We start from the raw sequence: 15,948 nt of genomic DNA, 5'->3' as shown, positions 1-15,948 counted from the left end.
CCCCCTCGCAGCCAGCTTCTCTCGGTTTGATGCCATTTCTGCTTTTACCTTCCCGTGGTGCCCAGAAACAGCTCGGGGTGTGTTGGGGAACAGGCTGAAAGCCGCGGTGAGGTCACCCCAAACTCCCCATCCCGGCGGGGCTCGGCCGCGGGGACCCCCGGCATCGGTGGGCCCCGCCCCCCGTCCCCATGGCAACGCGCGGGCCAATGGCGTGCGCGGAGGATGTTTACGGGGCGGGGCGTTGCCGTGGCAACGCGCGAAGCCTCCCGGAGCCGCTACTTAACGCGCGCGGGGCGGCGCGGCTCACGGCGGGCACGGCCCGGCCCGGGCACACCGCAGCGGCCGCACGGCTACCGGCACCCACCGGCCTTCTCCTTCGCCTTCTCTGTTTTCCTTCCCCCCATCTCTTTTTTTAAAATTTTTTAATTTTTTTTTTAAATTTTTTTATGTTTTTACCTCCCGTCTCCTGTTTTTCCAGAAGCTTCTTACCCTGTGGTGAACTCTGCCTGTAGCACCGGACGGGGTAAGGGGATGCGGCGGGGTCGGGACGGGAAGGGCAGCACGGCCCGAGCTGCAGTGGGTGTGCACGGGGGTGCGGCTCTGGTTCTGCGCCTCTCCTGGCCCAAACATTCGGGACTTCGGGTTTACATCCACATCCCCCACACAGAACTCCCCCAAGTCCGGAGGTGCCGCTTCGCTCTGACTGAGGGTGTGCTTGGGGTGGGACCCCGCCTGTTCCCCCAACCCCCCCTGAGTTGTTTCTGGGTACCATGGAAAGGTAAAAGCAGAAATGGCACCAAACCGAGAGAAACTTTAAAGTATTTTGTTCCGGTGTGGAATGCTGAGAGTTAATCCTGTAAGTGCCAGGTATCCAGAGGTGTAGGTTCCCAAGAAACTACCTCACTTTGTGGGATGGCAGGGCTGGATTTTGGTTGTTTGAGGGTTTTTTTTGTTGAGTTTTTTTTCAAATTCTTTGCTCAGCAAGAGCTTGCTGGGTAGCATATCAGTGAGGTGTAGGAGTCTGAGGGAATTTCCCCGAGGTCCAAGGGCGTTAAAGCCCCTCGGGGCAGGTGTTGCAGGTCCCTTGCACAGCACACCAGGGATGGGTCTCACCCAGCAGCTCCAGGAGCACGCAGGGCTGGCCCTGCCTGGCTGTCAGAGAGAGACTGCACCTTGGGGAGCCTCACTCCTGTCCCTGTTGTTATTGCAGGATCTGCCCCATCCCTTCCCTCCCCTTCACGTGCAGCAGGAGCAGAGGGAGGCATGGCGTGGCCGAGCAGAGCGCCGAAAGCCAAGGGCAAAGTGAAGTGCGTGGAGGAAGACCTGGATGACAGCCTGCCAGACCTCATGTGGCTGAGGGACTTCACAGTGGCTCAGACTGGCCTGCCTCAGTTATACTCTGGCTCAGACCCCCAGGACTGTTGCACCATGAGTGAGAGTCTGTTCAGCCTGGTTGATTTTGAGTCCCCGTGCTCGCCCCTGGCTGCTGACCCGGCCTGCAAGGGCACACGCCACACTCCCTGCACGCCCGTCTCCTCCTCCACCACGCACCACGACGTGGCTGTGCCCCCCCACCTCGCAGGGGACATCGACTACAAGACCAACCCTCACGTCAAGCCACCCTACTCCTATGCCACCCTCATCTGCATGGCCATGGAAGCCAGCAATAAACCCAAAATCACCCTCTCTGCCATCTACAAGTGGATTACTGACAACTTCTGCTACTTCCGACACGCTGATCCCACCTGGCAGGTAGGAGATGTGGAGCCCTGGCCACTCTCCCTGCAGGGCTGAGCAGGCTTTCCACAGCCTCCATCCTGCAGGGATGCTGGGTCCCACTGGGAAAAGAGTGACACCAGCCACCAGTGGGGAAGGGCTGGAATGGGAAAGAACTTGGCTGGGCATAAATGCCATGGCCACAGGGGGGGCAGAGGGAAGGAGCCATTCTGGGGGAGTCCAAGACCATTTTGGGAACAGGGAGGTACTCATTGGGCTCCTAGCACCTGAGATTCCTCTTGGCTTTAAGGCAAAGGCCTCAGTCCCTATATCCCTGGAGCTCTCTGAGTCCCTCAGGGTTGAGCACACATGGAGAAGTTGCCAGGTTGAATGTTCCTGGCATGGAGAGGGATGGAGACTTGTTGGACAAGTCTCTCTCTGGGGAGGTTCAGAGCTGCTGCTGCTTTCCAAGCAGGGCAGAGTACTGGTCTCCTGGCCCCAGGGACGGGCCAAGAAGGCTCCATCACTGGGATGAGCTGGTGGGACCTGCAGAGGGAAGCCCAGGAGTGGGTAACTCGAGCTGCTGTCCCCAGCTAGCACAAGCATGTCCCCAGTGGGGAGGGGACAGCCCCAGGCTCACCAGCTTTGGGGACAGCCTGAAGCCCAGGGGCTTTTCCCAGCCACCTTGGCTCACTGCCCTCCTCTGCCACACGAGGAGACCTCTGGCACATGAGGTTTTCTGGGATATGGCAGGGCTGGGCGACCCTGGGGGGCTCATCCCTCCACTGGGGTTGTTTCCATCCCAAATTCGCAGTGTGTCACTAATCTTGATGGCAGTGCCCATCCAAGCAGGGCTGGAGAGCCCCACTGCAAAGCCCAGGCATTGCCCACCTTCTCTCCAGGCAGGTGGGTCTCCAGTGGCTCTTGAAGCCCATCATGGTGAAGGGAACCTTTCCTGTTCCCCTCCAGGCCCATCTTGGTCCCCCTCTTAGAGGACATATGGAAGTGATTTGGAAGCAGGAGCTGGGTGCCAGCAGGTTGACTTTCTCCTGCACACTTCATGGCTGGGCATTCACAACGTTTTTAATTAAATGTTCATTAAAAAAAGAAAGAAGGTTTTCAATCCCTCTCTGCAGAGATGCAGGGGGTACCCTGGACCGTTGCAGGCAGGAATGATAAATATGTTGACCGGCTGAGTAATAATTCAGCCTGGGCTGAGTGAAGTTTGGGATGGGGAGGAGAGATGGGCAGCAGAGAATTCAGCTTTCAAGCCTCTGATCCTTGTAAAATTTCATTACACAGTAAAATTGGAGTTACCACAGCCTGGATTGTGTGGGGGAATATCTATGTCCCTGCCTCTTCTTTCTTCTCTTTTTTTTTTTTCTTCTTCTTTTTTTTTTTTTAAATCTTTTGTTTCTTTTCACTTTTTTTTTCTTCCTTTCTCTTTTTTTTTTTTCTTTTCTTTCTTGTTGAGGCTGTGTTCTCATCCCCTATCCCGATTCCCGTACGTGAAGACAGCCTGGAAAGGTCATGCCACCCATAGTCTGGGGGGGAGATGGATATATTCCTGTGGGAGCTGAGTGCTTTGGAGAGGAGCCAACAAACCCAAGGAGCTCCAGCCCAGAGGAGGGTTTTGTTGTGTGTGTGTGTGTGTGTGTGTGTGTGTGTGTGCATGCGCATGTTTTTCAACAGCTCTAAGCAATTGAGCCTTGTTTTTCCTATTTGGCACTACGGATTATGGATGAATAAGCATAAAGATATCCAGGCAACATTAAAAAAAAACCCACCTCTACCATATCCAATCTCTTAGTACAGTCCTGGCTTTGTGGAGTCCAATGCTGGGTTATTTACCCAATAACTGAGTTTCCTTTCTGATTATTCACATCACTCCAGGCACATTCAGGGTTTCAGAGCAGCTTGATGGGAGCAGAAACTCCTCCTTTTCTTCCACCCCCCACCTTTTTTTTTCCCCTCAGCTTATTTGAGCAATGTCTGATGAAGATGCAGTGATTTCACACCGAGCTTCCCTGGGCCAGGAGGCACCTCTGGGGACACACAGGGTGGAACAGCCCACGTGTCTCTCCGTGTTCTCCCATCTGACTTGTGCCAGCCTGGCTGGGGGAAGGCATGGTGCCTATGTTTTGTCCAAATATTTTCCTCTCAACGCTAACAATAGACACAGTTGAACTGGGGGATGCCAGCAGGGCCCTGATTGCCATCCCCCCACGGTGCTGCCATGTGCTGCCCCTTGTCAAAGGGCTGTGGCCACATGGGTGTAGAGACCCCCCCTCTTCCTCCCTGGCATGAAGGAGGATCCAACCTCCTCCAGCCTAGCTCCATGCCTGGAGCAATTCAAACCTCTGCATAATCCAAGGCCCCATAGCCCAAATTTCCAGCCATGGAGAGCTGCCCAAAAGCTTCCCATTGGGTGGCAAGCCCTAGCTTGAACCCCTTGGCTCCTGCCACCTTTGGCTGGATGAAACAGGAGGCAGCAAAACTGCTGGAGAGTCAGGGGGGAAAACTCAGGGGTTTGAGGGACTTTCTGCTGGGCATGGCATGTCTGGATGTTGCCAGTTCTGCTTTGCTTTCCAAAAAATTCTTGCTGAGAACCTCAAGCCAGGCAGGCAGGTCCAAGCATTCAGCCTTGGTTTCTTTCTCTTTTGGCTCCAGAACTCCATCCGGCACAACCTGTCCTTGAACAAGTCCTTCATCAAGGTGCCTCGGGAGAAGGACGAGCCGGGGAAAGGTGGCTTTTGGAAGCTGGACCCCTACTATGCCAGCCGGCTCAAGTACGGCTCGTACAAGAAGCGGAGGATGTCTCCGGTGCAGATCCACCCCGCCTTCTCCGGGAGAGCCCAGAAGGAATCACGGCACCTCGGCAGCCCGGCCGCTTCTCCCTGCAGCTCCAGCAACGCCCTCGAGGCCCAGGTGGCGTCGCAGCAGCTGCTGCGAGAGTTTGAGGAAAGCAGCAGCAGCAGCAGCAGCAGCCAGGGCTGGAGCCCGGCGGGTGCCAAAGCGGGGCAGAAGCGCAAGCAGCCCTCGCCCCTGCCCGCGGCCAAGCTGTCCCGGCTTCCCAGCTCGGCCCTGATGACCCAGGAGGAGCAGACTGAGCTGGGGTCGCTCAAGGGTGTGTTTGACTGGGAAACTGTCTTTAACACCAACCCCAACGGAGATTTCTCCACTCTGGTGGATATGGAGCTGCCACCTTCCATCAACCCTGTCGCGTGCGACCTGGAGTGGACAGGACAAGGGCAGCACATGGAGTGTCCCCAGGGGCAGGAACAAGTGGTCACCGAATCCAGCCAGTACAGCCTGGACTTTAACGAAACCCTCATGGCCACCACTTTCTTGGAGCATCCCTGGGACGAAGGGACAAGCGATTACCTCTCCAACTGTGTCAACATTGACCAGGTGTTTGAAGACATCGATGCCTCTTTGCTGGCAGATGTCATCAACCTGAGCAGTCTGGCACGCCTCTTGTAAGGCTTTTGTAGGATGCTCTCCCCAAGCTGGGACTTGCAAGGGACAAGATTTCCTAGAGATGCTCATGGTGATTTTTACCAGCTTCATTATTCCCAGAAACACCAGGGAAATAATCCACCACCCCAGGAACTGCCTGCTGTGTCTCCAAAGGACACCTCAGAAGTCTCTAATTTTCTCAAGAGAAGAAAGTTAACACTACTTATTTTTTTACATTTTACTTTAAAAAAAAGAAATGTGAATTATGATGGGTTGTTTTCCATCAGGGCTGAAATTACCTGTGAAATCCATCTAAGAGATTCCTGGTGGCTTAGGGTTTGATAGACTAAAGTGCAATTTTCACACCTCTTTGTCTTTCTGTTTCTCTCTGTCTTTCCTTTTCTGTCTCAGTGCAGTTGGTAGGTACAGTGTGATAATTAGCTGGTAAGAAAATACAGGTCCCTTCTGGAGTTCAACATCCCAGCTGACTTGTGCCTAGGGAAGAAGAAAAGGTTTGTAAACTCAGCAAGTGTGCCTCTTTAGATGTTTTTATATAATCTATTATATATTATATATTCAAAGAAATCTATATTTTTTAGCACTAGAATTTCTTAAGGGGGGCGGGGAAGACTGGAAATGCAGTTTGAGAGTTGTTTTATATTTTCACTGTTTAAAGGTTTTGTGTTCACTGTTCTGTAAAACAAGACCACACAAGAGAGGACTCCTGCACCAACAGGTTTTGTGAAGAATCCAGGAATTGGCTCTGGCAGGAGAAGAGCAGCAGGGACTGGGATGCTCCCAAAACCTTTTGTATTTTTTTGTACCCAAAACCCTTGCTGCAGTTGCCAAAGGGTCTGGAGCACCATGAACCCTCTCTTTCACCCACTGACACAGCCCCTCTCTGCTTTTTTGGTCCAGAACTGTTGCTCTTTGCTTCTCCAGCTCTTCCATCAGGCTCTGAGTGCAAGGAAAACCCCTCAGCTGGTGGTGATGGAGCCACTCCACACTGAACACTCCAGGTGGGACTGAGGAGGAAAGAAATCCACATTCAGGCTCCATGCAGGAGCTCAGACCAAAGACTGTGCATGCAGCAGGCTCTGGGGACAGCAGTGGAAATGAAGTCCCATCCAGGGAGAGACAGTGGGATCCACACAAAGAGAAGATTTGGTCCTTTGGCTCAGTGTGCAGTGGGAGTGTGGCTGGTTGGTGCAAGGTCACTTGGAAATATTTTGTGTGCAGAGCCAAACTCTGCTGAAACTTGACTTGAAGCTCTCAAGAACCAGATTCTTTGCCTCTGCTTTGCTGTGAGAGGTAGAGCAGCCATTAGGTAGGAACAAGTAGAAGCTGGAATTTTAGTGGTGTGTCTTAGACTTGGCAAAAGAAATGGAAGATTGTAAGTAGATTTTGTTTTGGTTACAAAAGCACTTAGGGAGGCTTTGGGGTCTGTGTAGTTGTTTGTATTGACAGTGTTTCTTTTTACTTGCTATTTTTCTTCTGTTTTCCTGCTTTGGGGATTATGTTGGAAAACTACAGAAATACTTGTGCAATTTAACTTTTTTCATGCAGAGTTATTTACAAATTTTAAAAAATAATAATAAAGAAAAAAAGAAGAAAAGAAGAAAAAAACCCTTTTGTCTCCTTGTTTCCTTTCCCCATCCCAGCCCTGCTTGTAAACCCAGTCCCAGGACACAGGAGCTCCCACCCACTTGCACAACTGTGCAAATTCCCTGTGGGGAAACTGAGGCATGAGCCAGTGAGACAGTGGTCACACACACAAGGCTGGCCATGCCTGGTGTCCTGAGAGCTTCTTAATCTGGGAATGGCCTTTCCTGCAGGGAGCTCCTGGGGCTGACAGGTGCCTCTGCTTGTGCTGTGTCTCACCCAGCCCTGGAGATGCTCTCAGAGCCCTTTTGGGTACAGGGTGGGGAGAAGAGCTGCACAGAGATCCCTCTGCAGCCCCTGCCTGGGGCTCCTCCAGCCTGGTGCTTTGGGTGCACCCACTCCTGCATATCCCATTTTCCTGCTGTGAGGACACAGCCCCTATCAGCTCCCCAGGGATCTACTGGATCCCCTCAGCACCAGGCACTGCAGCAGCCAGAGCTGATACAGCTGCTCCCAATCCAGCCAATCTCAACCCAAAATAACCTGGGCTCAGGTTATTGCCTTGGTCTGTGTGTGCTTGGTGCTGGAAGGCAGGATGCTGACCTTGGGAAAAGGTGGGTTTATCCCTGGGGGAACAGCTTTGATGTGTCTGAGGGGGGATTTAGCAGCATTTCTGGGCTTTCCTTTCAGCTTTGGGATGTTGGGGGCCATGAATACCAGAGGGCATTAAGGAATTCCTTGTCCTGGCTTCTCCTCCTCTCAGCTCCTTGTTGGAAGCACTGGAAGAGCTGCTCCCTTCTTCCCCACCCCAGTACTGGTGGCACTTCAGGGCTGCAAAACCTGGCACTCCTCCTGTCCCTCAGACCACTTGTTTAATTTGTTTTGCAAGGCACAAACACGTAGTACTGTTTTCAAACCCCCTGGAAAACAGAAGCCTCCAGCATCCCCACCCTGCCAGGGGACTGAAAAAAGCAACCTTGCCAGGAAAAAATATTCCAGCCTGCCGGAGCCAGTGGAGGGGTTTAAAGTGAGAAAGGGTGAATATAAAGCACACACCAGGCGAGGCCTGAAACAACCCGGTTTTGTTCAGCAGCTGAAAGCAACCAAACCGACTTGGACGTGAATTTTCCTTTCTTTGAGTGGGATAGTTTGGAGGGGGGGGTGTTTTTTCAGGAGGTGCAGGAGTTGCTCTGGGAGGTGGCATCTCTTCCCAGGGGCGGGACACAAAGCCCGGCTGTGCTCGGGGCTGAGCTGGGTGCCAGCAGGGAGGTCAGGACCTCGGACCTGCCCGGGCTTGCTGGTGGCAGCGGGGCTGGGGCTGGGTGTTGGGAAGGATGAAACAGGAAAACCTTATAATATGATTGCCTAGCAAAAGATTGTGAGAATATGGAAACTATAAGCGAGATTGAAATGAGAGCCATCTTTGGGATACTAAACCTTAGTTACTAAATAACTAGAAGACAATAGGATGGCCAGGAAAGTAATCCCTTCTTGATAGAACAATGCCTGCTGCTGGAGAGCAGCTCCAAAATCAGAGAAGACCCTGCTAGCTTGGCAGAAGGGCTCCAAAGAGTAGTTTTTAGGGTTTAAAGTACAACACATTATGGTAATGTAATGATTCTTATAGGCTGTATGTAAATGCTGTAGGATTTGTATCTTGTATTAGACTGGTTAGTGGAAATTAGAATATTCAACATAGAAGAAGATTTATTGTATTGTAAACGGGAAAATCTCACCCACCAGCACAAACCAAAGAGGGTTTGGGAGGAACTCAGCTCCAAAAACTCTCTGCAAGCTCAGCTTGCTGCCCTAGCAAGGTCCTTCCCCAGCTGGTTATTAAGAACATGGCAATTATTCCTTTATTATTTATTTCTGCTATTTCCTTAGCCGTCCCCTCATCCATCATCCCTCCCTGATGGGCAAACATTGACACCTCAAACCAATCTCCCGTTCACAGAAGGAGAAAAAAAATATACACATAAGCCCTTCTTTTCTCTCCCTTTCTTGCCGTGTCTTTCTTTTCCCTCCATTGAGTGTGGGGCTGGCATGGAGCCATTCTGGCAACAGCCGGCTTTCACTTGCTAATCATCCTAAATATTGAAAATCAACCCTAGAATAAACAGCTCAAAGATTGGGGCCATCTCTGCTCTGTTTGGAAATGCTAATCTCGCTGCCTTTTGTTTTCCTTGTGTGGATTTGGTGCCTTGAATTTGGAGGAGGTCACAGCTCATGGGTTCTCTCTTCATCCCCAGATTTCTAAAAATTTTTCCCCCCTCTCATGGTAAAAAATTCAGCCCGTTTTAACATCCTAGGCTGGGATAGTTGAAGTGGTGAGGGGGGAGAAGGGAGAAACAGGATGGAGGAGGGTAGGGAATGGACTCGCCTTGCATAGCAATGAATGAACCTCCAAAGTTTGGGAAAAACCAGGTTCCCAAACATGCATCCAGGAGTTCATGTGGACATGAAAGCTCTTGGGAACCACACTCGGACAGGAGATGTTCTTGGAACAGCAGGTGGGGATGGGATGGGGATGGTGCTGGGGCAGCCTGGCACTCACACAAGGCAGGGCCTGGGGACAGCTCAGGGTCTCCCTGCCCTGTGCTGATATTTTAGTGTTTCACACCTGATGGGCTGGAGGTGCCACAGCAAACTCCAGACAGGCTGTGCTGAGCCCCAGGGCTGGACTCGATGGCTTTGCCGGGGTCAGGCTGGATGCAAACCCCTCTGCAGGGCGCTGGGGGCGGCGGCTCTGAGAGCAGAGGGGGGACAGAGCCCCTGCCCTGCTTTTCCAGCAGTGACCTGGCACTGCCAGCAGAGCCCAGCGGCACTCACACACCCCGGATGGGCAAACCGAGGCAGGGCTGACGTGGGTTTATCCCCATGATCTCGGCAGAACTCTTGGAGCACGCCTGCACCTATTTCAGCCCTGTTGATGTGCGGTGTGTGGGTGTGCACCCTCTGCCGTGGGGGAGCACATCCAGCAGGAGTCCCCCGGGGTGCCCAGGTCCCTCTGTGCCCCAGGGAGCCCCGGGATGGGTCAGTGGCCGTTGCCAGTGGCTGTTCCCAGCTGGCACAATGTCCAGGCAGGCTGGGGCTTGTCCTGTGGCTGCCACAATGCAACAGCCCCTGCGTAAGAGCTGGCACACGGACACGCTCGGCTGCCCCTTCCTCCTCCTCCTCCTCAGCCCCACTGCCCCTCCATGCATGCCCAGCTAGGGGCTCCTGCTCCTCCAGCCCTGTCCATGCCATGGAAAGGGGTCCCTGTAGGCATGGGGGGCACATCCAGCTCCCCAGTGCAGGGGCTGAGCTGCTGGAGCCGTGCCAGCATCGCCTCCTGCTTTGGGAAACCACGTCATGCCAAGGTCGAAACTTGGCCGGTTTGCAAACAACCAGCAGGGCCTCGGGGATTTCTTTACAAAGGCTGTTTTTCCAGGTGATTTATTTCCAGGTTTGGAGCGTTAGGACCATCCCATATCTTGAGATTGTGGGGTGTTTTTTTTTTCACTGCCATCATGACAGTGAGAAAATGGCTTTAGAAATCCAAAGCAAACACATTCCTTTGGTGTCTGACTCCTTGGCATGGGCCTTAAACCCCTCAAAAGGGGTGGAAACAGGGGCAGGCTGTGCACTTCCTGAACACAGCTCTCCTCTGGGTGATGCTGTGGGCAGAGCCAGGCATTTGGGGAATGGCCCAGTTTGGAGCAATGAGGGCCAAATATTCGGGGGTTACAGATGGGCCCAGCCAGGATGAGCAGTGGCAGGTGTGGATCCTTTGGGATGCTCCTGTCCTGTGCACAGGGATCGCTGGGCTGGAGGCTGGCACAGGCAGCAGGAGGCTCAGGGCATTACGAGAGGCGGGTGTTGACCTAGAAATCACAAGGAATTTGGCCTGGCAGTGTGCCAGCCTGGCAGCCGGTGGCAGCACGGCTCTGCTCCCAGGCTGTTGATCCTTTTCCCCATGCCTGGCTGGGAGAGGTGAGTGCTGCCTGCCCCAGGAGCTCTGGGAGCATGTGGGGCTCGCTGGTGTCAAGGGGTGGGATGCTCACCACTCCTCCCAGAGGCAGGTTTTGCTCTTTTGGGGAGCCCGTGCTCCCACCCAGCACGGGGCCAGTGCCAGTTCTCAGCTGGGGAATGGGAGGGGGCAGCCTGGCAAGTGCTGGGGGAGTAATGCTGCATCCTGGCAGCTTTTGGTTATGAGACACATTAACAGGCAGGAATGTGCAAACATCCAAAGGTCAGAGCTGTGCAGGGCGGCTTTGGTGGCTCCAGTCCCTGGGAGTGCAGCAGACAGAGGCAGGAGCCCCTTGCCCTGCTGCAGGCTGACAGGGATGGCTGAGGAGAATCCCCTCTGCACAGGGTTCATTGGACCTGTACCCCTCAGCAGACCCCTGGGCAGCTCCTTGCCATCCCTGAGTGAATTCCTGCAGCCCTGCATGGCCTCCCCATTCCTGTCACGTGGGGGATGTGTGCCCAGCACCAACCCACATGGCAAACACCCCCCTTCCTTCCCCAGCAACGTGCTGTAGGAAGAAAATGAGCATCATCCCCAGCCCAGCCCCCAGCTCACCAAACACAGTGCCCTGGAGCTGCCCTGTCCCCTGGACCAAGTCCCCTGCTACGTGCACACACATCCCACCCATCCCAAACCCATCAGGGAACCTCCTGCTCCAGGGATGCCCTGCCATGTGCTGGGTGGCACCTTGCAGGTCCCCAGTACGTGCCAGCTCCTTGGTGGCCCCAGGGGCTTGCCCAGAGCAGGGGGTCTCTATCCTGCTCCCCTCACTCTGGCAGAGCATTAAGCAAACAGTGATGAGGGGAACCTCGTTAATCCTGAGTTTTCATTTACAAAAAGCCATTTAGAGCTGGCTCTGCAGGCAGTTACCAGAGCACAGGGGAGGTTTTCCCAGCAGGACCTTAATTCCCTCTGCAAATAAAGCCAGAGGGAAGGAGAGCACAGCTTGGGTCTGTGATAGCTGAAGGCTTGGGGGGGCTTCTGGGGCCAGCCTTGAAGAGCTGATTGCCTTGAGCTCCTTCCTGCAAGGAGCAGGGAGGGCTGTTGAGGGATTTCCCTGCTAGGCACTGTTTCAGGGCAATTCCAGCTGTGCCATGTCCTTCCCTGCAGCAGCAAGGCTGGCATGGCCCTGCTCAGAAACGGCTGGGAAGCTGCTGGAGCCCAAGCCCTGCCCTTGTCCCACACAGACCTGGTTTTCCAGGAGCAGTGCACATCCCTGTGGCACATTGCAGTGCTCTGGACCCAGGTCAGGATCAAAGCAAAGTCAGAAGGGCTCAGGCGTTACTAGGGAGGCAAAGTCCTGTGGTGGATTTGGTTCCTGTCTCATCCCTTCAAGTTCATGGACACACAACAGCCAAGGGAATGTGCCTGGGTGCATCCCATACCCTGTCTATGCACACTCACTCCCTTTTCCAGGGGCTACCTGCTTATAACCCCTCCTGGAAGGGAAAACTGGGGGCTTGTCAGGCAGCTCAGAGCTATTGGTTTTCTGTCTGAAGATTAATTTGACTGAGATTTATGACTTTTTCTGTTCAGCTGACCTGAGGGGAGACAGAACAGGCTGTGTCTAGGGAGGAGGGAGCACCAGTGAAAGTGTTCCCAAGTGTTCCTGCAGTGTTCCTGGGGTACTGGTGGGTCCCACCATGGGGTAACACAGCCCAGGACAGCCCTGCAGCTCAGAATGGAAGGTTTGTAAATTTATGTTAATCCTGATTCCTCCATACTCTGATCTCTCTCCTCTACTACATCAAATGCAAAGCCATTCTGGAGTCTCCTGGCTGCATTAATCTTGTTTTGCCCTCACTGGATGCTCAGGCAGCTCCTGTGGCTCGGGAATGCTGCTGCCCTGTTGCATCCCCAGCATCCCCCCCCACCATCCTCTGTTGCAGGAGCAGGATTAACCCTACCAGTAGGAAGCAAGAGCAGTCATAATTCATTTCTTTAGCAATAAAATATTTTTTAAATTTATTTATAAAATGGCACTATATTTTAAGTAGGAGCTGTTCCTGGGGTTGGCAGTACCAAGCCCTAATACAGCAAACAGAAAGCCCCTGCTTTAAGAACTACGATTAATTTCTCCAAATCTTGTCAAGGTCACACTCTTGTGCGATCACCTTTGCCACTATAAAGGCAATCAGTAGAAACAGGAATCTGGGGGACGTCTGTGTCTATCCAGCAATTCGGTGCCAAGCCCTGAACAGGCAAAGCAAAACCCTTCTCTGCCTCAGTTTCCCCTCCTGCTAATCAGGCTCTGTTCTCTTTGCTGTGGCATTTTGGGTGGCCAACGCCCTGAACACCTTGTCCTCGGAGAGAAGTGACTGTCACGTCCCCACCAGCAGGTGCCACTTCCTCATGCCTGTGGCGGTGAAAACTCCCGTTGCTGATCAACAGAGCGGTGCCGTGTTCGGACCCCGCAGCCTCCACCCCCCGATCCGAGCCGGTGCCTCGGGGTTCGGAGCACTGGAACCACTTTTGCTCAGAAACTGCACTAAAAAGGACTCGTTAACTCTTTAATTACCACACCAGCCCCCAAGTGAGCACTGCGCTGAGGGTGCGATCCTTAGTTAGGCTCATCGGATGAACGTTTCCACCTTCTGTGCCCGTGCTGACAGTGGAAACCCTTTCTGCGGTGGGGGAGAAGAGGCTCTGAGCCTCACGGAGGGGAAGCAGAAGGTGACTCAGCATTCCCGCAGCCCACGGCTGTGTCACCGCTGTGTGACCACGGCAGCCACTGCAGTGTCCCCACGGCTGTGTCACCGCTGTGTGACCACGGCAGCCACTGCTGTGTGCCCACGGCTGTCACCGCTGTGTGCCCACGGCAGCCACTGCAGTGTCCCCACGGCTGTCACTGCAGTGTCCCCACGGCAGTCACCGCTGTGTGACCACGGCAGCCACTGCTGTGTGCCCACGGCTGTCACTGCAGTGTCCCCACGGCTGTCACCGCTGTGTGACCACGGCAGCCACTGCTGTGTGCCCACGGCTGTCACTGCAGTGTCCCCACGGCAGTCACCTCTGTGTCCCCATGGCAGTGACTGCCGTGTCCCCGCAGCTGTCATCGCCGTGTCCCCACTGCTGTCACCGCTGTGTGACCACGGCCGTCACCACAGTGTCCCCACGGCCGTGACTGCCGTGTCCCCGCAGCTGTCATCGCCGTGTCCCCACTGCTGTCACCGCTGTGTGACCACGGCCGTCACCACAGTGTCCCCACGGCCGTCACCACAGTGTCCCCACGGCAGTCACCGCTGTGCCACCACGGCAGTCACCGCTGTGTGCCCACGGCTGTCACTGCTGTGCCACTACGGCAGTCACCGCTGTGTCCCCACGGCTGTCACTGCTATGCCACTATGGCAGTCACCTCTGTGTCCCCATGGCAGTGACTGCCGTGTCCCCGCAGCTGTCATCGCCGTGTCCCCACTGCTGTCACCGCTGTGTGACCACGGCAGTCACCGCAGTGTTCCCACGGCAGTCACTGCAGTGTCCCCACGGCAGTCACCGCTGTGTGCCCACGGCTGTCACTGCTATGCCACTATGGCAGTCACCTCTGTGTCCCCATGGTAGTCACCACCATGTCCCCACAGCCGTCACCGCGTGTCCCCGCGGCAGCCGTGGCGCGGACAGCGTGTCGGTGCCCGCGGGACGCGGCTGGCGGTGCCGCGGGCGGGAGCAGCGGCGGGAAGGGAAGGAAGGGAAGGGAAGGGAAGGAGCGGGATTGTCCCGGAGCCGCCGCTCCGCCGGCTGCTCCCGCTGCTGGGGACCTGCCCGCCGTGTCCTGGCGGGATCCCCAGCCCAGTGCGCTTTGCTTTGTTTTAACACACGCTCAAACTGCAGCATTTACACCCTTTCTTTTTCCTTTCACCCAAAATAGCGCTTTGGACTCTTTACGTTTGACCAGCATTCTTTTTTTTTTTTTTTTTTTTTTTTTTTCCTCTGCTGCTTCCTCTTGGATGCGGTGCTGCACCTCACCAGCAGTTTTTACACAATGCTGTGCATTTATTCCTGTACATTTGTTCACTCCTTATCACCCCACGCAGCTGGCATGTGGGGTGGGTGTATCTATCCCACTTTGCTCTAAGGGACTGTCGCTCCATAGAGGGTGAGGGAGCCTTTCTGGTAGGTTTTCAGGAAATAAACAGTATTATTGGGTGAAACACACACGACTGCTCCCCAAGGAAGGTTCCTGGCTGCCCTTTGAATGAAGGGGTGAGTGCTGGCAGAAAGAGCATGGAATGCTGTAAAGAAAGGGATGGATCTGCTGTTCAGTGAAAGATATTTCCCATTCACACCAGCACAGTGTGGGGAAGCACAAAAAGTGCTGGGTACTGAGACTGGACTGGGATTTTCTCTGTTATACCCTCAAGATTCCCTTTATCAGACATCCCCACAAAACACAGGCAGGCAGTTGTGGCCACCCAGGGAAAACAGAGCCAGAGCTTGGGCACATCCATGGGCAGCAGGACAGGGTGGGTTGTGCAATCCATTGCTGAATTAAAAAAGAGCTTCTTTCTGGGGCTTGGGGTGGTTTGACAAGGGGAAGACAGATGGGCACACAGCGGTCCCTGTGCCTGGCAGGACCCTTGGAGCGGAACAGGACAGTGGGAGCTGGGGCTGGAGAACCTGCAGGTGCTGGAGAACCAGCTCTGGGCTTGGGGTGGGTTAGGGGGATGCAGACCCAGGGTGTGAAACCCCCAGTGTGTGAAACCCCCAGTGTGTGATATCCCCCCTGTGCCTCCGGGGGCAGCTCCCCTGTGGGATAACCTTTTTCCCTAGAAAGTGGATGCAGGACAGGGGTGGGCTGACACAATTCACACTCACATTTCTATAATTTCATTTCCCTGAGCTCAAAGCCCTGGATTCTCCCTCCACACCTGTTGTGCACAAATTTGGATTTGTTAACCCCAGTGTGATAAGCCAATTATGACACACTCAAAAGAGACACTGATTATTTGTTTCAGAGCTGTACAAGCCTGGGTGATTGTTGAGATTCCACAAATCAAGCCATGACAACTATCAAAACCTTTTACTATTTATACATTTTAGCAAACAAAGGAATTTATGTTAATTTGCTACAAGTTACATAGTTCTCTTATTAATTATTATTCTATCGTCTGTTGGGAAATTATTCTCTCATTTGCCATGCTAATTAGTCCACGTGCTCAGTT

General features: G+C 53.9%; 1 protein-coding gene across 1 annotated transcript; it reads left to right on the top strand.

Moving 5' to 3' along the window:
* Window positions 1-268: 268 nt before the first annotated feature.
* On the top strand, window positions 269-6,780 carry FOXJ1 (forkhead box J1). The gene is made up of 3 exons (XM_056505869.1): window positions 269-523; window positions 1,211-1,752; window positions 4,387-6,780. The coding sequence occupies exons 2-3, from the start codon at window positions 1,264-1,266 to the stop codon at window positions 5,197-5,199; spliced, it is 1,302 nt and encodes a 433-aa protein (XP_056361844.1). The 5' UTR covers window positions 269-523; window positions 1,211-1,263; the 3' UTR covers window positions 5,200-6,780.
* The last annotated feature ends 9,168 nt before the right edge of the window (window positions 6,781-15,948 follow it).

Source organism: Oenanthe melanoleuca, chromosome 18 (genome assembly GCF_029582105.1).
Source record: "Oenanthe melanoleuca isolate GR-GAL-2019-014 chromosome 18, OMel1.0, whole genome shotgun sequence".
Lineage (NCBI taxonomy): Eukaryota > Metazoa > Chordata > Aves > Passeriformes > Muscicapidae > Oenanthe > Oenanthe melanoleuca.
Note: the sequence above shows the minus strand (reverse complement) of the source record. Positions and strands in the feature narration are given on the sequence as shown.